Consider the following 25,619-nt stretch of genomic DNA (forward strand, 5'->3'; position numbering starts at 1 on the left):
GGACATGCATGTCCAATGCATGTATTGAACCCATATTAGGTCAAAATGAGGATTTGTGACCTAAATCTCATGCATGGATTGAAAACCCCATCAAACTCTAGATCCAAGGTACAAAATACACCAAATTCCCCATAGATTCATAAAAATACAAACTTTATGAGATCTCACCGTCCCAACAAGCAAACACATGAAGTTTATGGGACAAAAATCAAGATCTAGCAACCTAGCATGATAAAAACTGAGTCTTGGACACTTACAAAGGTACAGAAGAGTGCTAAGGTGAAGAGTAAAGATTTGCTTTCTTGATCCTTGCTTCCTCATTCCTCCTACTTCCTTCTTTAGCTTCAAGGAGCACCAAAACTAGCTCACAAATAGAGGAAAGTGATTAGGGTTTTCTTTAGGGTTTGAGGGCTGATGGAGTCTGAGGATGAGCAAACCCTAGCCTCCATATTCCTTTAAATAGGGAGCAAACACGGAAAAATACGGTTTTTACGTCAGCCGCCCACAACGCCATTGCCAATACTGCCACGTCGTGGTGGCTTAGATAAAACACGCGAACCCTTCTCGCCTCGCCACGTCGTGGTGGTACCTCCACCACGCCGTGGCAATCCTAAAAATGATAATTATATTATGAATAATGTACCTCAAGATCCGGGCGTTACATGACACATTCAATTTATATGCATCACATGTAGCGGAACTAGGGCTGATGGAATCTAGTTAAGATGTCGATTGAATAAGAAATGTGCATGTATCAGCATTTTAGGACCCGTTTACTTTACACTGTGACCTATGTTTGGATATTAATGGTAACCATGGTGTTTTTAATAAAATGAAATAACTTATGGTATATCAAATGTTTTAAACTAGGATTTTTCGCAACATAAATACTTAAAGCATAAAGAAAATGTTTTAATTATTTCTGAAAAAAAGGGATGTCACATTTAGGCTGTAGCAGCTGCCACGTCGTGGCGGCCATCCAGATGCACGTTACTGAAATTGGCTTGCCACATCGCGGCACTCCATTCACCACGTCGTGGCACAAAGTTTTTTTTTCCGAAAACCTTATCTTTGATCCCTGTAAGCCCTCAATTGATCTAATCTGAAAAACGGTTGTTACAGTTAGCCCCATCACCTTCTTCAACCACAAGATACACATACATATTTACCTCCAACAACATTGATTACCTGGATTAACTTTCTAATATCACGATCATCAACAATAGCACAATAATAAAGTTCCTTGCGATGTTGATAACCCAAACTAACTTTTGATTCATCTAGAATACCAGCCTTACTTTTCACCAAATAAACAAATTCAGTGAATGTGGTTGTCTCATAAAATTCCACACCTTAATAAAACATTTCCGGCATATATCCTGGTGGCCATACATGTGATAGTTTGGAATTAACAAACTCTCATCTTCCGTGAATGATAAACAAGACAAAATACTTATTTGAACTCATAATATGATTTTTGAGAGAAAAAAATTAGAGAAAAAAAACACTAACTTTTATCTAAAAAATAACCTTCTTTTATTATATACTAGTAAAAATATGTACGATATAGTAGTCAAACCAACATGAAATATTACTCAACTTCTACCAAATAGTAGTCAACGACCTCAAAAAATAAAAAAACAATATTAAAAATATACAAAACCGTAGGTTTCTATTAACTACTATTTGGGATACGGTATATTACTAAGAGGAAATCCTAAGTTTTTTCAAAACCTATGGTTTCGTATTTCAAAATGAATTTTTTTTCATACCCAACCTCCAAACCATAGCTTTCACTCGAAAAAGTAGGTGTTTTTATATAAAATACGTTTTCCTTGACTATTTTTGGCTATTAGCAACATTTTGACTATTAAGTGAAAAGTAATTAATGATTTAGGGTAGATTAATCATTTTATCAAAACTATATACAAATATAACCAGGATCGTCCCCGAGAAATTGTAAGCCCTGTGCAATTTAGTAAAAGAGGACCTTAAAACTTGAAAATTCTACTGTTAACGTATCCTTCAGAGGAAACGTCAAAAACAAAAGTCAAAGCTAGTACCGGGCTTGGCCTAAGCTGATCAGACGATCAGAGCGTCCCACACGCTCATCAGACGATCACCATAATAACCGAAAGATCCTCCTATAGCCAATGAGGAGAGGATGCAAAAAGGACGTGACAAAGGATCTCCCAGTAGGGGTCCGCCACGTCACGACCCCCGAAGGAATGTTCAACAGAATCAACTGAGGTCCACATGCCTCTGGAACCAGGTATAAAAGGAACCTTCTTCCTCGTGGGAAGGGGAGAACTCTCTTTCAAGTGAATATTCTTTCTTTTCCCTAAGAAAACACTAACTAGATCGTCGGAGCTTCGTCCCGGGAATCCCTCCCAGACGTCGACTAACGATCTACTTTTCATTTTTGTACTGTGATATCAGGAGAGGGCATCCGCACTAACCTTACAGGTAATCTCTGCACTACCATCTCATACATATCACAACATCTGGCGCCATTCGGGCGTATCTCTACAGCGATACACTCACAAAACAAATCCACAGAGAAAAAATGGCAGCTGAAATTCCAATAGTGTCCGGAACACTGGAGAAAAGTCCATTGCGTCCGATGCACTCACTAGAGGGCGGACAACCGTCCGTTCATGAAGAACACACATCAAACCTCACACCAGTTTCACAAGCGCCACTGAGCTCCATAGCAGAGAAAGCGGTGAACCCCGCAGCCAACCTATGGCGCCCTGCAACCGACCCAATCTCACAAGTTGCAATCGTAACTGCAACTCTGCAAATCGTTGCAACAAAACCAACAGGGACACCTGGTACACAACAACAGTCTCACCCGCACACCTCCGACACTGGGACTTGGATCCCCCACACTATCCAACTACAACCACAAATTTCCTCCATGATCTACCCACACACTACCATGGCAGGCTTGCCCCATATGCCGCCCTACATACCACAGCAGCCGATCTTCAACCCATCCGTGCAGTAGATCCCAGGTTTCATCCATACACCAACTCAACCACAAGTCGCAAACACACAGTTCCCGGTGGGTCAGGGATCCAGTTCTTCCGGATCTGGCATTTTGTTCTCAGTTCAATCCGAAGGCAATCCCCTCGTAGTAGCTGCTCAACCGTTTAACCCGAATGCACAGCAATACGCGGGAGCGCACCCATATACGCTCCTCACAATAGGGAAACATGGTACCCAGAAATTCGGGCCGATACCAGACATGCCTCTGTATCAGCCATATATCTCGCCGGCGACCATGCATAGTCAGATGTATGCAAACCTGTACCAAATACAGCAGCACATGGCTTACAGCGGGATGTTATCCTCGTACATGGACTATCCCATGTGAAGTCAGCTCTAATTCCAGCCGCTGTTGCAGTACGAGATTCCGCACACGGAAATGATCCCACACATGCCCAAATATGACGGTACTACAGACACAGACCATCACATCGACAATTATGAATGAACGATGACTTCCCTCAAGATGGATCGCCGCTTCACCTGCACTTGTTTTCCTTGCACTCTCACTGGCAACGCTGGCATGTGGTTCAAATCTCTGAGGCCGGGCAGCATCTCCAGCTTTGAGCAACTGAAATACCTTTTCCTCAACAATTTCATGCAATTGAGGAAATGCAAGGGAGATGCTAACTTTGTAATGGCATGCAAGCTAAAGGAGGGAGAATCAATCCGTGAATATTATGACTGGTTCACGTGTCACACCCCCGAACCAGACGATGGAAACGTCCGGGGGCTCGTGCGTGACTTCATCTTTGTATTATCATCACAGAGTATATAATTGAAACATAACATCATCATCATCACACATGTAATATAACAACATTCATAGTTTACATTGAGTATTGTAATTGAATATTACATGCCAAATAGTTAAAGTATGATGAAACAAAATATATCAAAAGATCCATTAGTTCGTTCCGCCCAACCTGCTCAACGGTTTCCTGAGAATACAAGCTAATTTTAAAAAGGTCAACATAAAAATGTTGGTGAGTTCATAAGCGTGTTTTGAGAAAATGATTTGTATAACTTTGTAATCACAAGAAAATCCTGTATTTTCTTAAAATAGTTTAGTGTGTTTGTGTCCGATCTTGTATTAATGCATGTATGTTTTTGTTTAGTAGAATCCCAAAAGTAAGTGAAGAGAATGTAAAGAGAATGCCCCCAGACAACCCTATGTTGCCTGTAAAAGAGAATGTTGCCATACCAACCCCCGAGGTTGAGTACCAGTGTGAGTGTGTTCCCGAGTAATCCAAAGAGAAAAGAGAATGGACTTCCGTAAATTTCATAACGTTAATTCCTCTAAGTGAGTCGTTATAACCATGCTAACTAATGACAATTTCGCCTGTCTTGGCGTTGTTGAACGCCGACGGATAATAGAATAAGGATTTTGGTCACCCTAGACTGATGTAGTCTAACTGTAGCGAATAGCTCAGGTGTGGGGTGTCATCCCCGTATAGATCTATACACAAACCCCCGCTCTCCCTCCAAGAGACTATGGTTATAACTACAGGCTACGATCGTACACTCAATAGGTGTCAACCGACACGTCTCACTAGATCCTTAATCGAATTTTATGCGAAGAGAAACATATAAAACTCACTCCGGGCCCAATGAACCATGTAAGCGAACCACTGAGGCTCACTAAACATGTAAGTCATTTTCAGGCCCGAAAGGAATGAGGTTATATAACATGGGCCTAAAATATATGTAAAATGACAACTAAGGCCCATTTAACATGTAAGGTATTTACAGGCCCAAATAGCACGACATTAGTATCCAAGGTCTGTCGCGCATGTTAATGGGTCAATGAGGCCCAATAAACATATAAATAGTATTCAAGACTTATCAAGTATATTAATGGGCCACTAAGGCCCAATATCAAGAAAGTGACAAAGTTAGCCCGTTTGTTATTGTTTTGCTATTATTAGTTCAATTATTTACTAAAATAGCATAAAAAGCTCACTTTTCGTAAAAATTGACATTCTTGGCCCATTAAGCCAAAAATTTACAATTGAGACCCATTTTTTGTAAAAGTGACACTTTTGGTCCCAATTTGGACAAAACTTGTATTTAAGGCTAGTTTTTGGTAAAATAACATTTTTAACTCATTTTTGTCAAAAATATCATTTTTGGCTTGATTTTTGTGAAAATATACATTTTCGGCCCATTTATAGAAATTTTCTTATTTTTTGGCCCAAATGTTCATAATTTCGCAACTTTGACCCCTTTTTATCAAAAATTTACATTTTTGATACAACTTTCTTGAAAATGACAATTTAACCCACAAAAGACCAAAAATTACCATTTTGGGCCCAAAACCGTGAGAAACCCAAATAAGGCCCATTTATAAAAATATTTACATTTTTGGTCCCTATAAGGTTTCAAATGTCGAGTTTAGCCATTGTTTAGCAAAAATTTCCTTTTGAATCACATACTAGCCGAGAGTTACATAAACAACCCTTATTTTGTCATTTTTGTCATTTTTAGTCTCTTTCATGGAGTTTTTCTTAGATTCAAGTATCCTTGATGTATTTTAAACCTTTTTCTTGTGAGATATGTTGAAATAAGTGTTATGTCATACCAATATCATCATCTTTTAGTAGATCTTTTAGCTTATGAAGTTTACATCACATAAACACATATGTAACCAAAGAAAACACACAAAATCATGCATACACACATAGATCTACACAAAACAACTTGTATTCTCCCCCAAAACCAAGTAAAAATCGAAAATAGGGGGTATGAACTCACCTTGGGTTGTTGTTTTCGGTTATGAAGAGTTTGAAGAAGATTTTTGGCCCTAGGAGTTTCCTTGAGGAGGTTTTCGAAATCTATGAAGTTCAAGAGTATAGATCATGAAATGATGTGGGTTAAGAAGAGATTTTTGATGTAATCTTGAAGTTAAACCATAGGTTTAGGCAAGGACTTACCAAGAGTGATGAACTTGATGAAAAACCTCTTGTAAATACACACCAAAGTCACGAAAATGACAAGGGAAATGAGGGAATTTTCCTTGAGCTTGAGAGGAATTATGAGAGTTTGAAAGTGAAAAGGTATGTGTTTGTGGGTCCTCTCGGCCGAGAATTAAGAAGAGAGGGGAGGATGTTGATTTTGGTTATTACATGATGGATTATGAAATCCTAGCCTAGATTACCACTAAACAAAAATTAGGTGTCAAGCTTGTAATTTACTTGATTTCTTTATTTTTTTTTACTAATATGTATATATATATATATATATATATATATATATATGTGTGTGTGTGTGTGTGTGTGGGCCGAGATTTTTGGAGAAAGGAAAAGTTTTCGGCCCTACTTGCTTGATTTCGAAATCATGAGGCCCAAATGGATGGTTCTCGGCCCATTGGGCCCTTATGAGGGTTCACGGCCCAATAGAATAAAAGGAATGGAGTTTAGGGCCCATTAGGGTTAAAATGAACTATTTTAGGCCCACATGACCCAAAATGTTTTAGTTTCATGAATGTGGGTTCAATTAGAGCCCAATTAGGGTTCCTTGGCCCACAATAGTCAACTTGAAAGTTTATTGGTCCATTAGGCCCAATAAGAGGATCCTAGTCCATATTAACTTGAACCGGGATTTCTAGGGTTTTCAACCTATAGTTGAACATATGAGATGTATTGTATTAGGTTTTGAACTTAAATCAAGAGTTTGGATTCAAATAGATGGTTTCATTTAGCATATAGTATGATATTCACTTAGAGTACAAGTCTTACAATAGTTGATGTGTACACGAAAACATAATTTCCTAGCTGAAAATGCTAGTTGTGACATCACGCTAGCGATATTAAATATTCCAGGACATGAAGAGTTCCTGGTAACAGGTGCCTTCGCCCAAGGTTTACTCCCAAGGCCCCTATCGAAGAAGATGCATGGAACCGTTCCCCGATCCCGGGATGAACTCAAGTTCCGTGTCGAAAAATACCTGAGGCAAATTGAAGGGGAAGAGCGAAAAGAGGCCAATATCAAAGTTATAGCCAATGCATATGCAAAATAGGAGGAGGCGGTGTCGCGGCCAATATCGACTCAGCAGGGAAGGCAAGATGGCGACCAACAACGGCACAATCATCACCCCCGACATATGCCTAGACGATAGAGACCCTTCTACCGGGACGATGGCAAAAGAGGTCATATCGACGTTCACGCGATCAAGAAAGCTCCAGCCAAGGAAAACAAAGACAAGCCTAAGTTCTATGAGTACCGTAAAAGCAAAGCTCACGCACAAATGAGTGTACGGTGCTAAAGAGGGAGATTGATGACATGCAACTAGTACAGAACATTCTTGATATAGAAAAAGCCCTTAGGGCAAAATTCGACAAGGAAAAACATCAGCCCAAAAATCAAAAGGATGGAGGAAGAGACCGAGTGAAAAGGGTGGAGATACTCAACATCACCGAGCCTCGCCCATGCATCAACACCCAAAGCCGATATCACGATGCAAGGTCGTACCACCAAAACGTCCTCAACATAGCATTCTCCATGAATGACCCAAGGCCGGAGCATTGGGATCCCAACGATCCATTGCACATCACCGGTTTCATTAGTCGACACCGTGTCGAACAACTCTACATCGACAATGGAAGTCGAGTCAATGTGATCTATGAGCACTGACTTAGCCAACTGCCCATAGAATGGAAGGAGTACATCCAACCACCGCGCCAGGGCCCACTAGTCGGTTTCACTGGTCACCGCATCTGGCCTACGGAAATAGTTGGTTAGCTATGACAGGGCAAAGGAGATAACAAGGGTGTATCGGTCGTCAACTGCCCGACTGAGCATAACAACCTCTTAGGACGCCCTGTGATTTTTCAGTTGCAAGCAATTCCATCTACCATCCACGGCGTCATCAAAATTAGCACAAGTGATGGATCGGCCATGATAATAGCGACTAAGCCAGCCAACAAGTGTGATGCTCAATGAGGGGCGGGACAGGAAACTCAACTGCGTCAAAGCGGCAGTCGCCAAAAGACAGGAACCTCCCGATGGAAATCTGCTAACGCATGAGTGCCGACCCAGAAATCAAGGAAGAGACGATGAGATGTGTTTAGTCGGCTCACAACCCCTCCTCCACATGAAGAAACTAACACTAATCTGAGGATTGCTCGGCCAAAATACGAGGTACGAAATACACAGCGAAGAACCGCTCGCCCACAGGCGAATACACCTGTTTGGCCGATAACCGACACCCGTGCAGAGCCCAGCGCAAGAGCAATTTCGGGTCCAGAGCAGAATTTTTTTGATGGAAAACGTGAACCAAAGCACCTCAGAACAGAGGAGGCGAGCACAAGAAACACCACCAACAAGAGAAAAATGTCATCCCCTATGGCACGCAATTCCTCCCAAATAAGGGCACCGACGAAGGCCTTTGGAAAGAAAAAGAGCTCCTCTGGTAGTTCAGCACACTACTCGGGGAGTAGGGGTGCAGAACCGCACAAATGGAACCCTCATCCAACCAAGGGCATGCGTCTTCCACGGTTGCAGTGCTCGCTGGGTCAAAGGGAATGGAAGGCGACAACAACCCCAGAGCACGTCAAGCGACACACCGTTCCCCCAACTCGGGCTCCGCCAGGGAAAGCAAGAGGATGCCTCAAACCATGAAAGCCCATCCACGCCAGGTGAATAAAAGACACCAGAGCCCAACAGGGAGTATGGTCTAACACCACACAGGATAACCATACCCCTGGTGCCGATACGAAAGTCGGCCATGCGCCCTAGCGCTTAGATACCAAGTGTCGATTGACTTATGTCTTTCCTTTTTTTTTCTTATCATTCCAAAAAGATTAATACAATTTTCATTTCGAAAGAAATTTCCGGAATTCTATTTAAATTGCAAAAAAAAAAAGTAAAGAACGTCACCGCCCAATAGGGAGCATGGTCTAACTCCACACAGGATAACCATACTCCCGGCTCTGACGAGCAATACGGACGTACGCCCTGGCACCTATATACCAAGTCTCTACTGATTTGCGTCATTTCTTTTATAACTTGCATATCGAAAGAGCCTTCCAGAATTCTGTTTAAATTTCAAAAAGAAAAGAGGTTGTGCATATTTTCCAAGTAGCAACAATGGCTGATCACCTATGCTACTTGAGCAAAATCTATGCAAGAATGCAACCTTAGGTCTTAAAAGAGTCATAATCTTTACCTACACTGTGTCGGTAACATCTCAGAGCTGAGAATGTACAAATTCCAATTAAAGGCACAAGAAAAAGGGGTTCTAAAAGGTTTATAACCTTTCCCCTGATAATACAACCGTATAAGGCCTCGAGATGACAATCTCGGCCTATGTATTGGTAGCTAGACCATACAGTAAAGCCCTCAGTGGTGGCTAACATCTCGTGGTTTAACACATTAAGCTCGAATGATCAAACGAAGCACAACTCAGTAGTAGTAGCTATGCGACGTTTGTGGCACACTAGCCAATACGACGTACACCCTAGAACAAGGGAAAGTATACAAAAAGCAAATCACAATAGAAACAACCATAACATGAATTTATTACAGGAAAGATCTAAGTGTACATACACGCATGACAAAAGTAAAAAGGAAGAGAGCACTTCCACGACAATACATGACAAAATGTACACTCCCTTCCCTTGCAAACAATACATGGAAAGGCATATCTATTTCAAAAACAACTAGGAGCATATACAAATCAGTCCTCAGAGTCTGAGGAGGAACCTTCCAGGCCCCGCTCGCCACAAAACTGGCGGAAGCCATCATAATCTAATTCTCCTAAACGGAAGAGGCCAACAAAATCCATCTCGACAAAAGACATAAGGGTAGTGTTGACTTTCTTGGCTCTGCTCGCCACTTGGTCAGGACCCAGAACTTCAGATTTACCCGAAGATGTAGAGCACCCAACCAGTTGTCTCCCCTTCTCGAACCCAAGCGCCTCACAAGCCTCACAAACACCCTGGACCCCCTTGGTGAATTCAATACTCTCAATGACTCTGTAGATCGCACGAATAACTCCTTTCTCTAGCACCCATTGCAGTTCACCCCGAACAATAGCACCATCGACACGTGCTCGAGCCAGTTGACGCTGGCACCAGGCCAATCTATTCGCCAACACGTTTTTTCCCGGGTCAGAACACTTACTTGATCCTCGAGGCGCTCTGTTTGGTCTTCCAGAGTAAGCACGTGCCCCTCCAGAATGGCTCTCTCACAGGCTACAACGCAATTCTATTCAAAAAGAACGTGATGCTCGGCCTATGCATCCCGGAGCTCATCCTTCAGGCTTACAATGGTATTGCGCAAAGGTCTCAGCTGAACCTCGGTCGCCCCGACATGGCAAACCTGGTCGGCGGCTGCAACCATCAAAGCAGAAGCCTGGACTGCAGTATAACAATGGTCACCAACAGCTTGAACCCCAGATTTGCCCGCAAGAAATCTCATCGTAGCCGGGGAGTGAGCATAAAGACTCCATTCCTGGGCACTGGCATCATCCGACAATAAAGAATGCCCAGTAATCGTCCAACTTGGGACATAAGTTTTGGAACATGAGGAGCTAGGTGCAGTTCCTATTCTGCCCTCCGCTAAAGGCTTCTTTGACTGAACAGAACCTCCCGGTGAACCCAATGCACTTCCAAATGTGGGGTCAGAACCAAGCCCAATCGGGGAGGCTGTGGCAAAAAATAGAGGGGGTGACATCGCAGAGCCAGGGATCACCATTTTATTTCTCTACACAGGCATTGTGAACTTGTTGCCAAGAACATCCCCGACGCTTCCAAGAAGCTTGCTCATAGATACGGTCCTGCGTACTTTTCGAGGACGAAGACCCACATCATCGAATTCTGTCTCCTCCTCTGATGATGGCACCACACGCACACTTCGCCTTTTTCGGGCAGGAACAGTAACTTCCCCAGCTTGTGCGCCTATAGACGGACAACAAGGAACAAGATTCAATGGACGAGCCGGGGAAACGACTTCGACGGCCGGACGGGATGGCAATACTGGCCCGCTAGAACCAACATTTCCCCATTCCACGGAGAGTAATCTGGCTAGCTCTAGCATACGCCTTTCAGATACGGGAGGGGGAAGAACATCTACAAGATCAACCTCCCGATGATAAAGCTTACCCCGACAGTGGCCACGCAAGGCCATCTCCAAAGAAATCTTAGCTTTAGCACCTGCACAAATAAGAAGTGAGTATAAGGACTCATCAGATACCTTACTCCTCCTCCCTTCTTTCTTCAAAAAAAGGGGGGAGGGAAAAGAAGAAAGAAGAAAAAGAATACCGCATCTCACAAAGAACAATTGGGCATCTTCCCACGGGCTCACCAGGCGGCACTCATACCAGCCGCAGCAAGAACGAAATCCTCCCAATTTTCTCCAACAACAACAATGCCACCTAGTCGCTTGCAGAGGGTTAGGTTGCTCCCGAATAATTTGGGAATGCGATCAGAGAAGTCTCGTGTTTTGCGATACCCGCGCCCCACAAGGTCCTGGTTAACCCAGAGCCATTGGCGTTGCCAATTTTCTTCGGGACGCCTTGTTCAGAGATTAGCTGGTGAATACCCTGCCTTTTTGCCAAAGTATGAACACCAGAATTCGTAGTCGAAAAAAGAAGTAGCTGAAAACCCAGAAGGTGGGGATATAACCTAAAGATCGAAAAATCAGTTCAAAACCGATAATTTTATTGACGACGCTCGGAGTCAATTCGTCGACCGAGAAGCCATAGTGGTCCACAATCATGTTGAAGAAATCAGACATCGGCAAGCACAACCCCGCTTTGAACAAATGGGTCAGAACTCCTACTTTCCCTTGAGGGCAGTCATGGATTGGTACCCCCTTTGTCGGGATCATTACGCCATGCTCCGGTAAGAAACCGAAGCGATCCTGTAGGAGCTGGAATTCCTCCACACTAGGGACTTTACCATGATGATCCATGGCCTAGAACGAACGAATGATAAAAAAGGAAAACTTGTAGAACACCCAAGATGATGCAGAGGAAGCAGAGATAGACAATGAGGATGGACGACCTTGAAAAGGGGGGGGGGGAACTTTAAAGACAAAACTGGCAGCACGAACTGTCCCCATTTTCTCGGGGCTAGCGTACGATGACGGTACTATCAAAAACCCGTTTCAAGTTAGAAATAATCCCTGGCGTACACGTGTTGAGATATAGGTTCGAACGTCGATGCTATCAGAACTACACAAAAGCCTACAAGCCTAAGGGACTTGCTAACGTATCCCTCAGAGGAAACGTCAAAAATAAAAGTCAAAACTAGTATCGGGCTTGGCGTGAGCTGACCTCAGCCGGATCAAGTCCAAGGTCAAGGTCGGGACTTCGCCAACACGAAAGACATAAGCGTGACGGTTATAGCGTAGAGCAGCGCTATAATCTCCTCACCAAGGGATAACATCCCGGCGGGCGTGAGACCATTCAGAGCGTCCCACGCGCTCGTCAGACGATCACCATAATAACCGAAAGATCCTCCTCTAGCCAATGGGGAGAGTATGCAAAAAGGACGTGACAAAGGATCTCCCAGTAAGAGTCCGCCACGTCACGACCCCCGAAGGAATGTTCAACAGAATCAGTTGAGGTCCACATGCCTCTGGAACCAGGTATAAAAGGATCCTTCTTCCTCGTGGGAAGGGGATAACTCTCTTTCAAGTGAATATTCTTTCTTTTCCCTGAGAAAACACTAACTAGATCGTCGGAGCTTCGTCCTGGGAATCCATCCCAGACGTCGACTAACGATCTACTTTTCATTTTTGTACTGTGATATCAGGAGAGGGCATCTGCACTAACCTTACAGGCAATCTCTGCACTACCGTCTCCGACATATCACAACATCTACATATCATCCGTTTAATATATTTATAAAAAACAAAAATTCGTTCAAAATAGTACACAAAAATTTAAACTCGTTTCTACTTAAAATTTAACATCCTTTTAATATTTGAACTCAACCTCTCTATAATAGATGTATCAGGAAAACACCTTATGTGCAATTTTCTTTTTTACCGCCCTTGAAAAATCAATATGAAAAGTGAAATGTAAAATTCTGATACACAAAGGCAAACAAATAAAAAATTGATGTCTGGAATTTAAAATCCAAAATTGATAATATGATATAATCAGAATTGTTAATTACCTTTTTAAAATTTGTAAAATATGGAACTACTAACATTATTTGTGGTTTACCTCTTAAAACATATGTAAATCTGGATTTTGGATGACCGACTAAAACTAAAATTCTGTAAAAAAGAAAACCAAAAGAGATGTTAATATCAGAATCATATACAACATTTATCTCTTATGAATGATAAAAAAAACATATAATACCTCTAATTATTAGAAATAATGAAATAAGAAATTCTTTAACTCTTGAGAAACAAAATGTATTGCTCTAAGAATCTATAAAAAACTGAACTAGAAACATACTCTACAAAGTAAAAATCTTTCAAAGGCACAAAGCATACTCGGTTATTTGAAGGTCGCGATTCAAGCTCGAAGGTTGTGACTTTTGAACAGAAGGTTGTTGTGTTTGAAGGTTGCATTTCATGAACAAGAAAGGTGTTGAATGATGTTACTTTTTAAGAACAAAAGAAGCAAGATGGAACAATTTGTTGTTGTCTTTTTGAAGACTTGAAGGATGCGATTTTTTAATTCTAGATATATCCTAGGGATTATGATATATTTACCAAGAATTGAATCGTTTCATGCCATCAATTTTCACGCGTATGAATGAAACGTAGTCTGCGCAAAATCAATTTCAATCATATTCCCGCTTTCAATTTTGATTTCACACTAACGTGTTCTGGTTTTAGATCTAAACAAGAAATTGGGCCCTAAGGGACAAAGCTACTAGTGTACTACTACGTAAGGCTAAAAATATTGGACCCCTAATGGAGGATGAGTCCAAATCATAGGCATCTCTTGAACTTGTCTTGGACCGACGGTGAATATAACATTGGTTAAACTTAACTCCAAGCGGCTCCAAAGAGTCAAACACAATGAATGACCACCAACTCAACATCTTATCACGATCTTATCTCCTTATAATAATACTTTTTAATATTTACACATTTTATATGATATACAACCTTTTTGAAAAGTAAACATATTCTTATTAGTAAAAAACCTATAACCCAGTTTATCTTTAATTTATAATGAAACATGAATAAGAAAATAAGTAATTGGCGAATTAAAAATTTTTCTTTCTTCCAAAAAAAAAAGAATTAAGATTTTATAAGTAAATTTAATAAGTAAAATGTATTCAAAGTTTTTTCAGATTTTGATGTTACAAAATAAAAAAAGAAATACCAGAACACAAATAAAATATTTTTTTTATCTGTATTTTGATTTAAACAAAAAAACAAAAAAAACAAAAAACTATAACTAAAGTCAAAATCAAAGTCCAAATTTGCAGTTCACCAATTTTGACTTGATCCAATATATGAACTAGTCTGTAAAGGATTAAAAGGAGTATGGCCTTCCATTTCAATTCTATAATTCCTCTGATCATATCATCAACTCACTGCTATGTTGATACTACTTTTCTTCCTGTTGTCACCAGCGGTTGCAGTAGCCGAACGTTGTCACCCGGACGATAAAGCAGCAATTCTTAAATTCAAAAACAGCTTTTCAAATGGGCCTCAGCTCTTGCCAATGTGGACGTCAGATCGTGACTGTTGTGACATATTTGATTGTGATGAGACGACAAATCGCATTATAGACTTCTCCCTCACCAACTCCAACCTTGCAGGCACAATACCCGATGTCATCGGTGATTTGACATATCTGAAGACACTTCGCTTGCACAAGATGCCATTTCTTGTAGGCGAAATTCCCCGAGGTGTGACAAGATTGAAATACGTCACATTTTTTGATATAAGTTGGACTAACGTCTCAGGCCACGTCCCTTCATTTCTTGAAGAGCTCAAAAGTGTCATGATTCTTGATCTTTCATTTAACAATTTATCAGGTCCAATTCCATCCTCTCTAGCTACTTTGCCAAATATGATTGGGCTAGACATTAGTCGAAATCAACTCACGGGGTCAATCCCCGAGTCATTCGGTCATCTTGTCTCTCCAGCCTTGCAAGGCCTAAGTTTATCTCATAACATGCTCTCTGGTGAGATCCCTACATCGATTGGGAAAATGAATATCTATCAGATTGATCTATCGAGAAACAACTTATCAGGAGATGCCTCGATGTTGTTTGGTGCAATAAAGAGTACTAGTGTAATTGACATTTCACGAAACAATTTTGAGTTTGATTTCTCGCGAGTGAGTTTCATGGAGGAGACTTTGGTAACATTGGATATATCACATAACAAGATATATGGGAAGATACCGACTCAAATACTTAAAGCGTTCATGTTACAGTTTTTAAATGTAAGTTACAACAGATTATGTGGAGAGATTCCTTCGCCGTGGAAACTAAGGTATCGATCTGAAGGGTTTGATAACACTTCATTCATACACGATCAATGTTTGTGTGGATCGCCCCTTGCACAATGTAAATGAGATGGATAGTAACTTTGTGTTAGTTACCATCAAACGGGAAGCAATAAAAGAAATTTCAAGTATTCTCGACACATCTTTCAAATTAAAGTTCTGGTTTTTGATAAAAAAAAAAATCAGTTCCGTTAGTTTTATGTGGTTACATAATAATCAAGAAATACATAGTTGTGGATGACAACAAATTCCCTATCTTAAATGTTGTTATCTCGATAATTTAATGTCTTTATAATGAAACAAATAATTTCGGTTTGTTATGTACATCTACAAGACTACAACCACACAGCTTGAATAATGAATATGGTATTCAATTAGAAAAAACGCCAAACAGACGATATATGAGGTTCAGCACCGTTGTAGCCAAAAGCTCGAGTGTGAATAGCTTTGACATAGTGTCAAGTGAGCTAGGTGCTAGTGTTGGTTATTTTGATAACCAAAAATATAAACGCGGAAGAATAAACATTGGATCTTTAATCTCGAATCTGATTAAAAGAAAACTTAAACATGAAAGAACGATTACATACCTGATTTCATTATAATCTTCGGATATGAAGAACTAGGGTTGGGTTTTCCAGTTGATATCAAGAACTCTCTCTAAATTCCCAAGCAAACCCTAAAACGAATTTCTTGTATGTATTTTCGTCTGTTTTGTAAATCTGCTTCTCATCACGTATTTATATAGATGAAGATATAACCGAATGTGAGAGGTATTAGGGATTTAGGAGATCTTGAGTCAAACCGGGAACTCAACCCACAAGATAAACATGGTAAGTATATATCTTTATTTATTAATAAAATCGGTTCATCAACAATTTTATATAATTTCCATAATAATATAAAATTAATGATAACATTATTTATGTACATTTATTAGTGGTCCCAAAATATCCAACAATCTCCCACTGGACCATGAATGTATAAATGTATATATAAATGTATAAGCGCTTTAATGAATGTTATCATAGTATTGGTAACCTTAAACAACAATCTCATCCACTAATCATACAAGTATAAGATCAAATCGGTCTTCGTTGCAATTTACGCAACTCAACCCATCAATGGTCACATATACATAACTAACGACATAGATTAAACATGATGTGTGGTTTTAAAATCAAAATAGATTTCCAACGAGTTCCTCTTTAACTTGAAGTGAGATCAAACTTCAAATAAGTGAAACTAATAATGGAGTTAACCGAATTCTTAATTCTGTACAGAAAAGCATAATTGTTCTTAAACAAAACATAAAGCACCATAAAACTCCCACTAAAACCAAATATCACACCAACGTGTGTAGTACTACTGTAGTATGCTCATGAAAGACCTAAGGAGGTAATCCCTTTATGAGCGGATCCGCTTTTATGGAGTTTGTTTATATATATATATATATATATATATATATATATATATATATATATATATATATATATATATATATATATATATATATATATATATATATATATTTCCATTTTGCACTATTGTATTAACAGAAGGAAACTTATTATCACAACTTTAGTGGTCTTTCAATACCAATAATGTGTAGCCTCGTGACAAATTTCCGCAACCATATTCCATGCTACAAATTATGCTACTATTATGGAAGAAGCTACCGAAGTCTATTCCATGAAATGACTCATCATGCTAAAATGTAAAAGTATCCTGATATGGATCGATAACCATTTTGGCATCTAATAAATCAGATTCCTAATAAAAATGATCTCCAAAACATCTGATTTCCTAGAGTTAAGCATATAGCCTTTTGTTATATACAGATATCTCAAAATCCATTTTGCTATATCTTATGATCCAAACTTGGGTTGTGTAGATATGTGCCCAAAACCAGAACGATAAATTTACTCCCACTTAATATGTGGTACACAAAATCATCTATTGTATTTACCTCAAAACCAAAAGATACATAAAATTGATGAAAAATGTGGTACCACGCATAGGATATCCAAAGTTGAGGTTGTTGAGTTTGTGTATTCTGAATAGGAGATTGAATAAAATTGTTGATCATTGATTCATAATTTGCATACTATCGCAAGCCATAACAGGAATCAATATTGATTCCTCCTTAAGGACAATGTTTTAACCTTGTTTCTCCCCCAAACTCAACATCCTCAAAGAATGTTGTTTTATCCAAAATGCAAGGTAATATCCATGCAATTGAGAACTAACATAATGCACTCATTTCATTCCTTAAAGTTAATCTCATTGAGTACATGAATCATAAATGTGATCAATGTTAGCAAATATAATACCATAATTCAAACATAAGCAAATCTATTTTTATGCTCATTAATCCATAAACCGTAATCAATAAATTCAATTTATAACATCATTTACAAGGTATCGACACAACATTAATATCAAGTCTTTGGACAGTAATACTAACTTGCTAGAGATAACCTTGTTTTATAGATAAACATTGACAATAAATCATGTCAGTTAACAAGCTCCTCTTTGGATTGACTTATTAATCACATGGAACCAAAAAATCACCAAATGTTTATCACTAGGGATGAGCAAAAGGACCGAACCGGCCCGAACCGGACCCGACCCAGGAACCGGCTTCGGCCAAAATCAAGAACCGAACCGGCTCGGCGGTTCTACCGGTTCCGGTTCTACCAGTTCCCGGTTCTACCGGTTCTTGTCGTGTCTTCAAATGTTGGAACCGGTACTCGAAAAATAGCATCATACGGTTTTGGTTTTTGCCGGTTCTACCGGTTCCGGTTATATCGGTTCCGGTTCCTACCGGTTCCCGGTTCCAAAAATCCACAAAAATAACGTCCCGGTTCCGGCCCGACCGGTTCCATCGGGTTCCGGTTCCGGTGCCGGTGCCGGTTCCGGCCGGTTCCCCGGTCCATATGCTCATCCCTATTTATCACCACATATATGTTTATTCGGCCAAATATCAGTCTACCTTTGGGTCGGCTAATACCCGCATTAATAAACACATAAACTATAAATTTTGATAATAAGAATTGACAATATATCATGTCAATTAACAAACCCCTCTTTGGATTGACTTATTAACGACATGTAACCTAAAAATTATCACATATTTATCATTAAACATGTGTTTATCCGACCAAATATTAATCTACCTTTGGGTCGATTAATATCCGCATTAATAAACACAAACCATAAAACTTTAAGTTCTTTGTAAATTAATTTTCACAAGAATATATTGTGTCAATTAATATACTTAGAAAATAAATTAATGTCATAAATATAGTTTATTGGCAACCTAAATATTTTGAAACGAACACATTTCGTATAAGCACTATAAGTTTTCATTAATTACTATGATTAATCAAATCTTTGCAAAATTTTGCCAATAAACATTAACCAATCAACCCTCTATATAAAAATATACATTTGAATTGACCCAGGATCTAGAGTCAAATTGCTTTTATGTACATGAAAATAATGTTTATTAAATATCATGAGTGATAAACTTTATTTTTTCTGTCATGGACTTATGTTTGTAAATCTTTGCATGCCAAATTAATATAACCAAGTGAGCGTTACACCCTTAGCCGATTAGTTTTCGCAACTAATGGATATTAGTTTGTGACATAGATTATGGAAAACCGTACATTATAAAAACTGTAAACAATTAAGTCACGGATTCATGAAATAGGCTCTTTCATTAGGTGGCAATAGGTAGAAAATAATTAACCTATATAATATTTGATGCCAACACCAAAACAAGCAATTATGTGAAACTGATTTGAAAAGAAGCCTAAATTAAACAATATTATCCATGATATATGTATATACGGAAACATAATCGTAAATTTAATAAACATTATTGTTTCTTTAATGAAAAATAAGTTACAAAAATGTAATTAAATATATATTACTTATAAATGATCACGTCATTGGTTAATAACTTAACATATATAATCGCACATAATTTCAAGAATTATTTAAATAGATCAAACATTTAAATAATTTCTATTAAACCTCCTTTTATAAATAAGAGATATATAACAAAAAATTGTATTGATTTATGAAAGTAAAAGACAAAGAAAAATATTATGGGTGTGATGAGTATCGTGGATAGTAAAGCTGAAAAGCTTTTAAAACCAAAATCACAAATCAACTAAACAAAATACATAGAGGTGTTTTGAGACCAAAACTTATGCATGCACTTTAGACAAAAAGAAAATAATATTGCAATAAAAGGAATGCAAAAGAATTATATAAAAGAAAATTCATTTTCCTTTTAAAAACCTTAATTATTGCATCAAACCCTATGTGAACACCGCTTAAATACATAAGTAGCAAATCCCAAAAAATATATTAACATAATATATCTTTATTTTAAGAGTTCCACCCAAAAAAAAATTTGTATGCATATTTTAAGGAGGAAAACTTGAGTACAAGCAAAAGCAGCTAGTGGTCTCAAACCAAAAGATTAAATTAACATATTATATTCAAGAAACAAATAATTTTCTTGAGAAACGAATGCCCATACTGTCTTACTGTCATCGCCGATAAGAAAACAAATGCGATCTCGACGCAATGATGAAAAGAAAAGCTATGTTGGTTTGAAAAAAAAAATTGATGCTTTTAAACCGATCAAACTTTTTCTAGTAACAGATTCGAGTAAGTTCTGATACCAATTGTTGGTTATTTTGATAACTAAAAACATAAACGTAGAAGAATAAACATTGGATCTTTAATCTCGAATCTGATTAAAAGAAAACTTAAACATGAAAGAACAATTAGACACCTGATTTCAATATAATCTTTGGATATGAAGAACTAGGGTTGGGTTTTCCAGTTGATCTCAAGAACTCTCTCTAAATCCCCAAGCAAACCCTAAAACGAATTTCTTGTATGTATTTTCGTCTGTTTTGTAAATCTACTTCTCATCACGTATTTATATAGATGGAGATATAACCGAATGTGAGAGGTATTAGGGATTTAGGAGATCTTGCGTCAAACCGGGAACTCAACCCACAAGATAAACATGGTAACTGTATATCTTTATTTATTAATAAAATCGGTCCATCAAAAATTTTATATAATTTCCATAATAATATAAAATTAATGATAACATTATTTATGTATATTTATTAGTGGTCCCAAAATATCCAACAGCTAGCCCAAATAAGCAAACTGTTAAAATATACATTAGTTTGGGGTTCTACCAAAATGGACCATCCAAAAAGCAAATCGCTAGCTACAACCTACAAGTTGGAGTTTAATTTGACGTATACATTGGAGTGGAGGTATAAAATATCATTTATAGCCTTAACGAGCTATTACAAGTTGTATGTTTCTTCTACCAAACAATAAAAACGACATTTCTGATAGACTCCATAGTGGTATCCTTTCTTTGCTTTTTTAACACTAAAATGACGGGTATTCCGATACCTCCAAATGATGATAAAAGCTGCATAAGAATTGTATTTTGTTAATTGAAAAGTGGAATATTATAAATTCAAGTGATCAAATCTAACAACTTACCTATAGTGGGATTCTACTTATCAAGTAGAACAGATGTCACATTGGAATTCTTACAACCACTTCACATTTAACTAAAAGATGGTCACTATTCTTAATGCAATTTCAGCAAAAAGGACAAAAGACTGAGACTGAAGACACATCAATAACTCAATACTATAAGTTAAGTACAGTAGAAAGTCTGTTCAATAAAGCTTTCCATTAAAAAATATTAACTTTTCAAGACACAAACAATTTCATCTAGTTAGAGAATTACAAACTTTAAGCAAAAACCCATCGATCCATTTTCTAGTAGCGTCACCATGAACTCCTGACAATTATCCAAATCCTAAAACCACCCATCTTATTAAGTTGACAAGTGCAGATCTTCTAGTAAATTTGAAAGACCCAAAATTTTATTTTGTTTATACTATCAAACCACAAAACGAAAGTTCTTTAATAGACTCCGGTATGTTATCATTTCTTTGCTTTTTAGCACTCAAATATCTTTGCTTTTTAGCACTCAAATAAGGTACTTCCGATACCATCAAAGCATGGGGGCGTTGAGGGGGGGGGGGGATTGGGCAGCTGCATAGGACCCTATTTTTTATGATATATTTTTATTTAAAAATAAAAATTTATAATAACGATTAGGGTCATTTTTTTCTTGTTCGTCCTGGACCATTGAGGAAATTTAATTCCTCAGGACCAGCCCTGCATCAAAGGATTCAACAATGCATGATAAAATATTGCATTAAGAGACGTTTTTTTATTAATTGAAAAGAGATCATTATCTATCCAATAGATCAAATCTAACAACATACCTATAGCCAAATTTCGAGCCGTCTTTTATATGTTAGAATGATTTATTATCTTTGACAATCTTTGGTTTTTGGAAAACGAACATGAAATTGTTTTGGCTAAGAAATGTCAATATTTGTTTTATTTAACAACTTGATGATTAGAATTGTTTATTTTTATATAACCATTTTCCATGAATTTTGATTATTTAAAAGTTGTCTTACAAAAACAAAATTTCGGTGATGTCATGTATAAATAAACCATTAGGACTTTTGTGGTTGATTATTTACTTATTCATATGATGATGTATAAATAGTTATTATTTCATTTTGTATGTAATATAGTAGTTTAAAGTAGTTTTTTTTACATAAATGTAACAAGATGGAGCTCATGAATACATTTGCAAGACATGGTGTTTTGAGGACCCTAGATGTGTCCTAATAAATCCCTTAAGAAAGTGGCTTAATAATTGTTGTGCTGACTCACAATAATTATTACTAGAATGACTTTGTTTATGCATTTTATAATGCATGCTCATGATGTTTATTTTTTTTTGCTATAAAATGTTTTATGTATGAAAATATGTTTACCATAATAAAAAACATTTTGACAAAAATAACATCAACTTAGAGTTTGGAAATTTAAATAACAAAGTTCAACATAAGATGTGTAAAATTAAGGTTTTTTTTAAGGGGTTTTACTTTAAAACTCTTATATAACCAAACTTTTAAATATTTAAAAAATATTTAAAATGATTTTGAACTAAATCTAAACTCCATAACTTTGAAATAAATGGAAGTAGATGATTGATATATTAATTAGAAATTTAATATTCGATAAACATTTGAACAACTACAATTGAATATATGATATTGTTTTAAATGATATCTTTGGAACCTCATATAATGTACCATGAAATATTTTATGCATGAAATATTCATGATATAAAATGTTTAAAAGATAGAATTATAAAACTTTTATTAAATCCCTTTTTGTTTAAAAATTTCAAATCTATGTCATCCACTTAAATATTGTTCGTCCATCTTTTGTGCAATCTTCATGGATTTTGGGTCACTTTATCCATTTGGATTGTCCCAAGATGGCCGAGGTGTTTTATATTTACTAATGGGATAAATGTTATCTAATCGGTGGTAAAGTGTAATTCACATGATATTTGAATTGGATGATTTGATCAAGAATCTTATGTGATAATTGTCACCTAAGCATGAGAAACTTGAGACATAAATGAGATTAACACGGAATTAGAAAAATGATGTTTTTGGATCTCATTAAATTCTAAGAATTGTATAAGAGTTGTAATTGATTATCACAACCGTCCAATCAACATAATCACTTGTGTTGTGGGAACCGCCTCAAGTAATTATGTGTGATGTGGATCTTAGCCTTAAATCTTATTTTAAAGGGTAAATATAATTAAAAGGAATTATATCAAAGATATTAAAATGAAACTTAATTATTTTGTAGATGTCTACCCCGACTGTAACCTCTTATTCTCTCATCATCCATTCCATCCTCGAAAAAGGAAAACTAAGTAGACCCAACTTTCTTGATTGGTTCATACAACTCAGGATTGTACTCAAACTTGAGAAAAAGGTTATGTCCTTTATGAACCTATGTCAGAGGATCTCCCAGCCAATGCCGCCAAGGTATTGACAGGCGCTCGAACGAAACATGTCAATGATTCATCTTGGGTCTACCCCGAATGTAACCTCTTATTCTCTCATCATCCATTCCATCCTCGGAAAAGGAAAACTAAGTAGACCCAACTTTCTTGATTGGTTCATACAACTCAGGATTGTACTCAAACTTGAGAAAAAGGCTATGTCCTTTATGAACCTATGTCAGAGGATCTCTCAGCCAATGCCGCCAAGGCATTAACAGGCGCTCGAACGAAACATGTCAATGATTCACTTGAGGTGATTTGCATCAGGCTTGCCACAATGTCTCTTAAGCTTCAGAAAACTTTTGAGCTCCATAAAGCACTCAACTTGATCGAGCAACTGAAAATCATGTTTCAGGTGTTGGCTAAGCCGACCTTGACTGCTTTCGTTGGTTGCAAAATAGCCAAGGGTTCTTTTGTGAGTGTGCATATACTCAAAATGAAAGCTTACACTAAGCATATTTATCACCTCGGATTCTCGTTTAGGAATGAGGTAGCGACTGATGTGATCCTAGCCTCATTTCTAAAGTCCTTCAATCAATTTGTGATGAACTTCACAATGAATAACTGGGAGAAAAAAATTAATGAGTTGCATTCAATGTTGAAAATTTCCAAGGGAATATCAAGAAATCTTAAAATCAAGTGTTGATGATCCGCAGTGGTCAAATCTCCATGAAGAAAACCGGTAATGCTTCCGGTAAGGGGAAAACAAGGTCTTTAAGAAAGGCAATGGCAAAGGAAAGATGTAAGGTCAAGCCTTATGATCTGATGAGTCAAAGTATAATAACACACTAATAACCAGCGCCAGCGAAAACATCAACGCAAGACTTCAAGTACCAACATCAGCGTGTAACGATTTGTACAATTATATTTTTGTTCTATGTAACTATAGTATTATATTGTATTTTAGATAATTGATACGATATCTTAGTGATAAGGATCTGTTTGTATATTTAGAATAGATTAGAATCAATCCCTTGATTGAAGGAATTCTACACCAACAAGATCCAGTTATAAATTTTTTTTGGAATATGATTTCCGTCTGATTATTTTTCTACACCTTCGTTACTTACATAATTTTCCAAGCTTACTTGTCATTGACTACACTGGTCAAACAAGTAATTTCGTTTACAATAGGTCACTCTTATGTTTAGATGTGTATTGTAACGAAATTTTAAGCCACCTTCGAAACCTTGATAAAAGAAGCCCTTCGATACTTCTCCACAAGTAGTCGATTGTAATTCACGGGAAACCACACAAGCAGTTTAACTTCTCTCTTGATGTTAAATGAAGTGATCTTTGCCCGGGATCTAACTGCCTTTGTGTCAAAAATTTTGACACCACAAAACCCAAAATTTTCTTAATTTGTTTCTTATCTTTTCATTTGGTACAAATTGCACTCACGAAATCCTTGAGGTTCTGAGTAACACCAACTCAGGCTGATGATTTCGAAAGTCTGGCATATGACTTCGCTTTTCAACCCAAAAGTGAAAGAGCCCAACCTCCATTCTGAAGGTTTCCGACGGTTCTCATTCTCGTGGGGCATGTTAATAGGCTGTGGGATGTGACGTTTTGTGTTCCAGTCCGGGTTTCAAGGAAAAAGTGATGATCACTTTATCAGACGTGGCTACTTTTCAGGAGTAATGGTACGATTTTCAAGGAGACATGTCGGCTGCAATTAATGCTGAAACCGCTTCAATTCAAATTTACGATCACCTATAAAAAGGGTTTTTGGGATACATTCCAACTTTACACTTTCAGAAGATCCCCAATTATATAGAACTATTTGTCTTCTTCATTCCTTCATCAAACCCTAACAATGGCTGCTCCTAACACCACCGTTGATCCGTCTCAAACCACTGATGATATTACTTCGCAACCACTGATGAAGATACAGAGTACCAATTTCCAAGTTCAAGTTGATGTCTTTGTGTATCTTGAGGAATTGAAGATGCTCATCGTTTCTCTTCAAAATTCCGTACTGTCCAAGGCAATTTTTAATGCTTTTGTCGTACCAGTTTCATGGTTATCTCTTGTCGGGTCTACATCAACTTACAGCAAGACTCTAAACACGGTAACCTTTTCCCTGATGAATGCAAAAAAAATTTAGACTTTCGAAGAAGA

The 25,619-nt window shown here is 37.7% G+C and overlaps 1 protein-coding gene and 1 long non-coding RNA gene across 2 annotated transcripts; one reads left to right on the top strand and one right to left on the bottom strand.

Annotated features, from left to right (window-relative positions):
* Positions 1-3,912: 3,912 nt before the first annotated feature.
* On the bottom strand, positions 3,913-13,756 carry LOC145109215 (uncharacterized). The gene is made up of 3 exons (XR_013708819.1): positions 13,726-13,756; positions 13,226-13,278; positions 3,913-3,992 (listed from the first exon to the last, which is right to left on the bottom strand). It is a non-coding gene; the product is annotated as an uncharacterized LOC145109215 (long non-coding RNA).
* Positions 13,757-14,524: 768 nt separating this feature from the next.
* Positions 14,525-15,624, top strand: LOC145108759 (polygalacturonase inhibitor-like). The gene has a single exon (XM_079045839.1). The coding sequence runs from the start codon at positions 14,567-14,569 to the stop codon at positions 15,551-15,553; it is 987 nt and encodes a 328-aa protein (XP_078901965.1). The 5' UTR covers positions 14,525-14,566; the 3' UTR covers positions 15,554-15,624.
* The last annotated feature ends 9,995 nt before the right edge of the window (positions 15,625-25,619 follow it).

The sequence above is a fragment of the Lactuca virosa genome, chromosome 4, assembly GCF_052849685.1.
Source record: "Lactuca virosa cultivar CGN04683 chromosome 4, Lactuca_virosa_CGN04683_v6, whole genome shotgun sequence".
Lineage (NCBI taxonomy): Eukaryota > Viridiplantae > Streptophyta > Magnoliopsida > Asterales > Asteraceae > Lactuca > Lactuca virosa.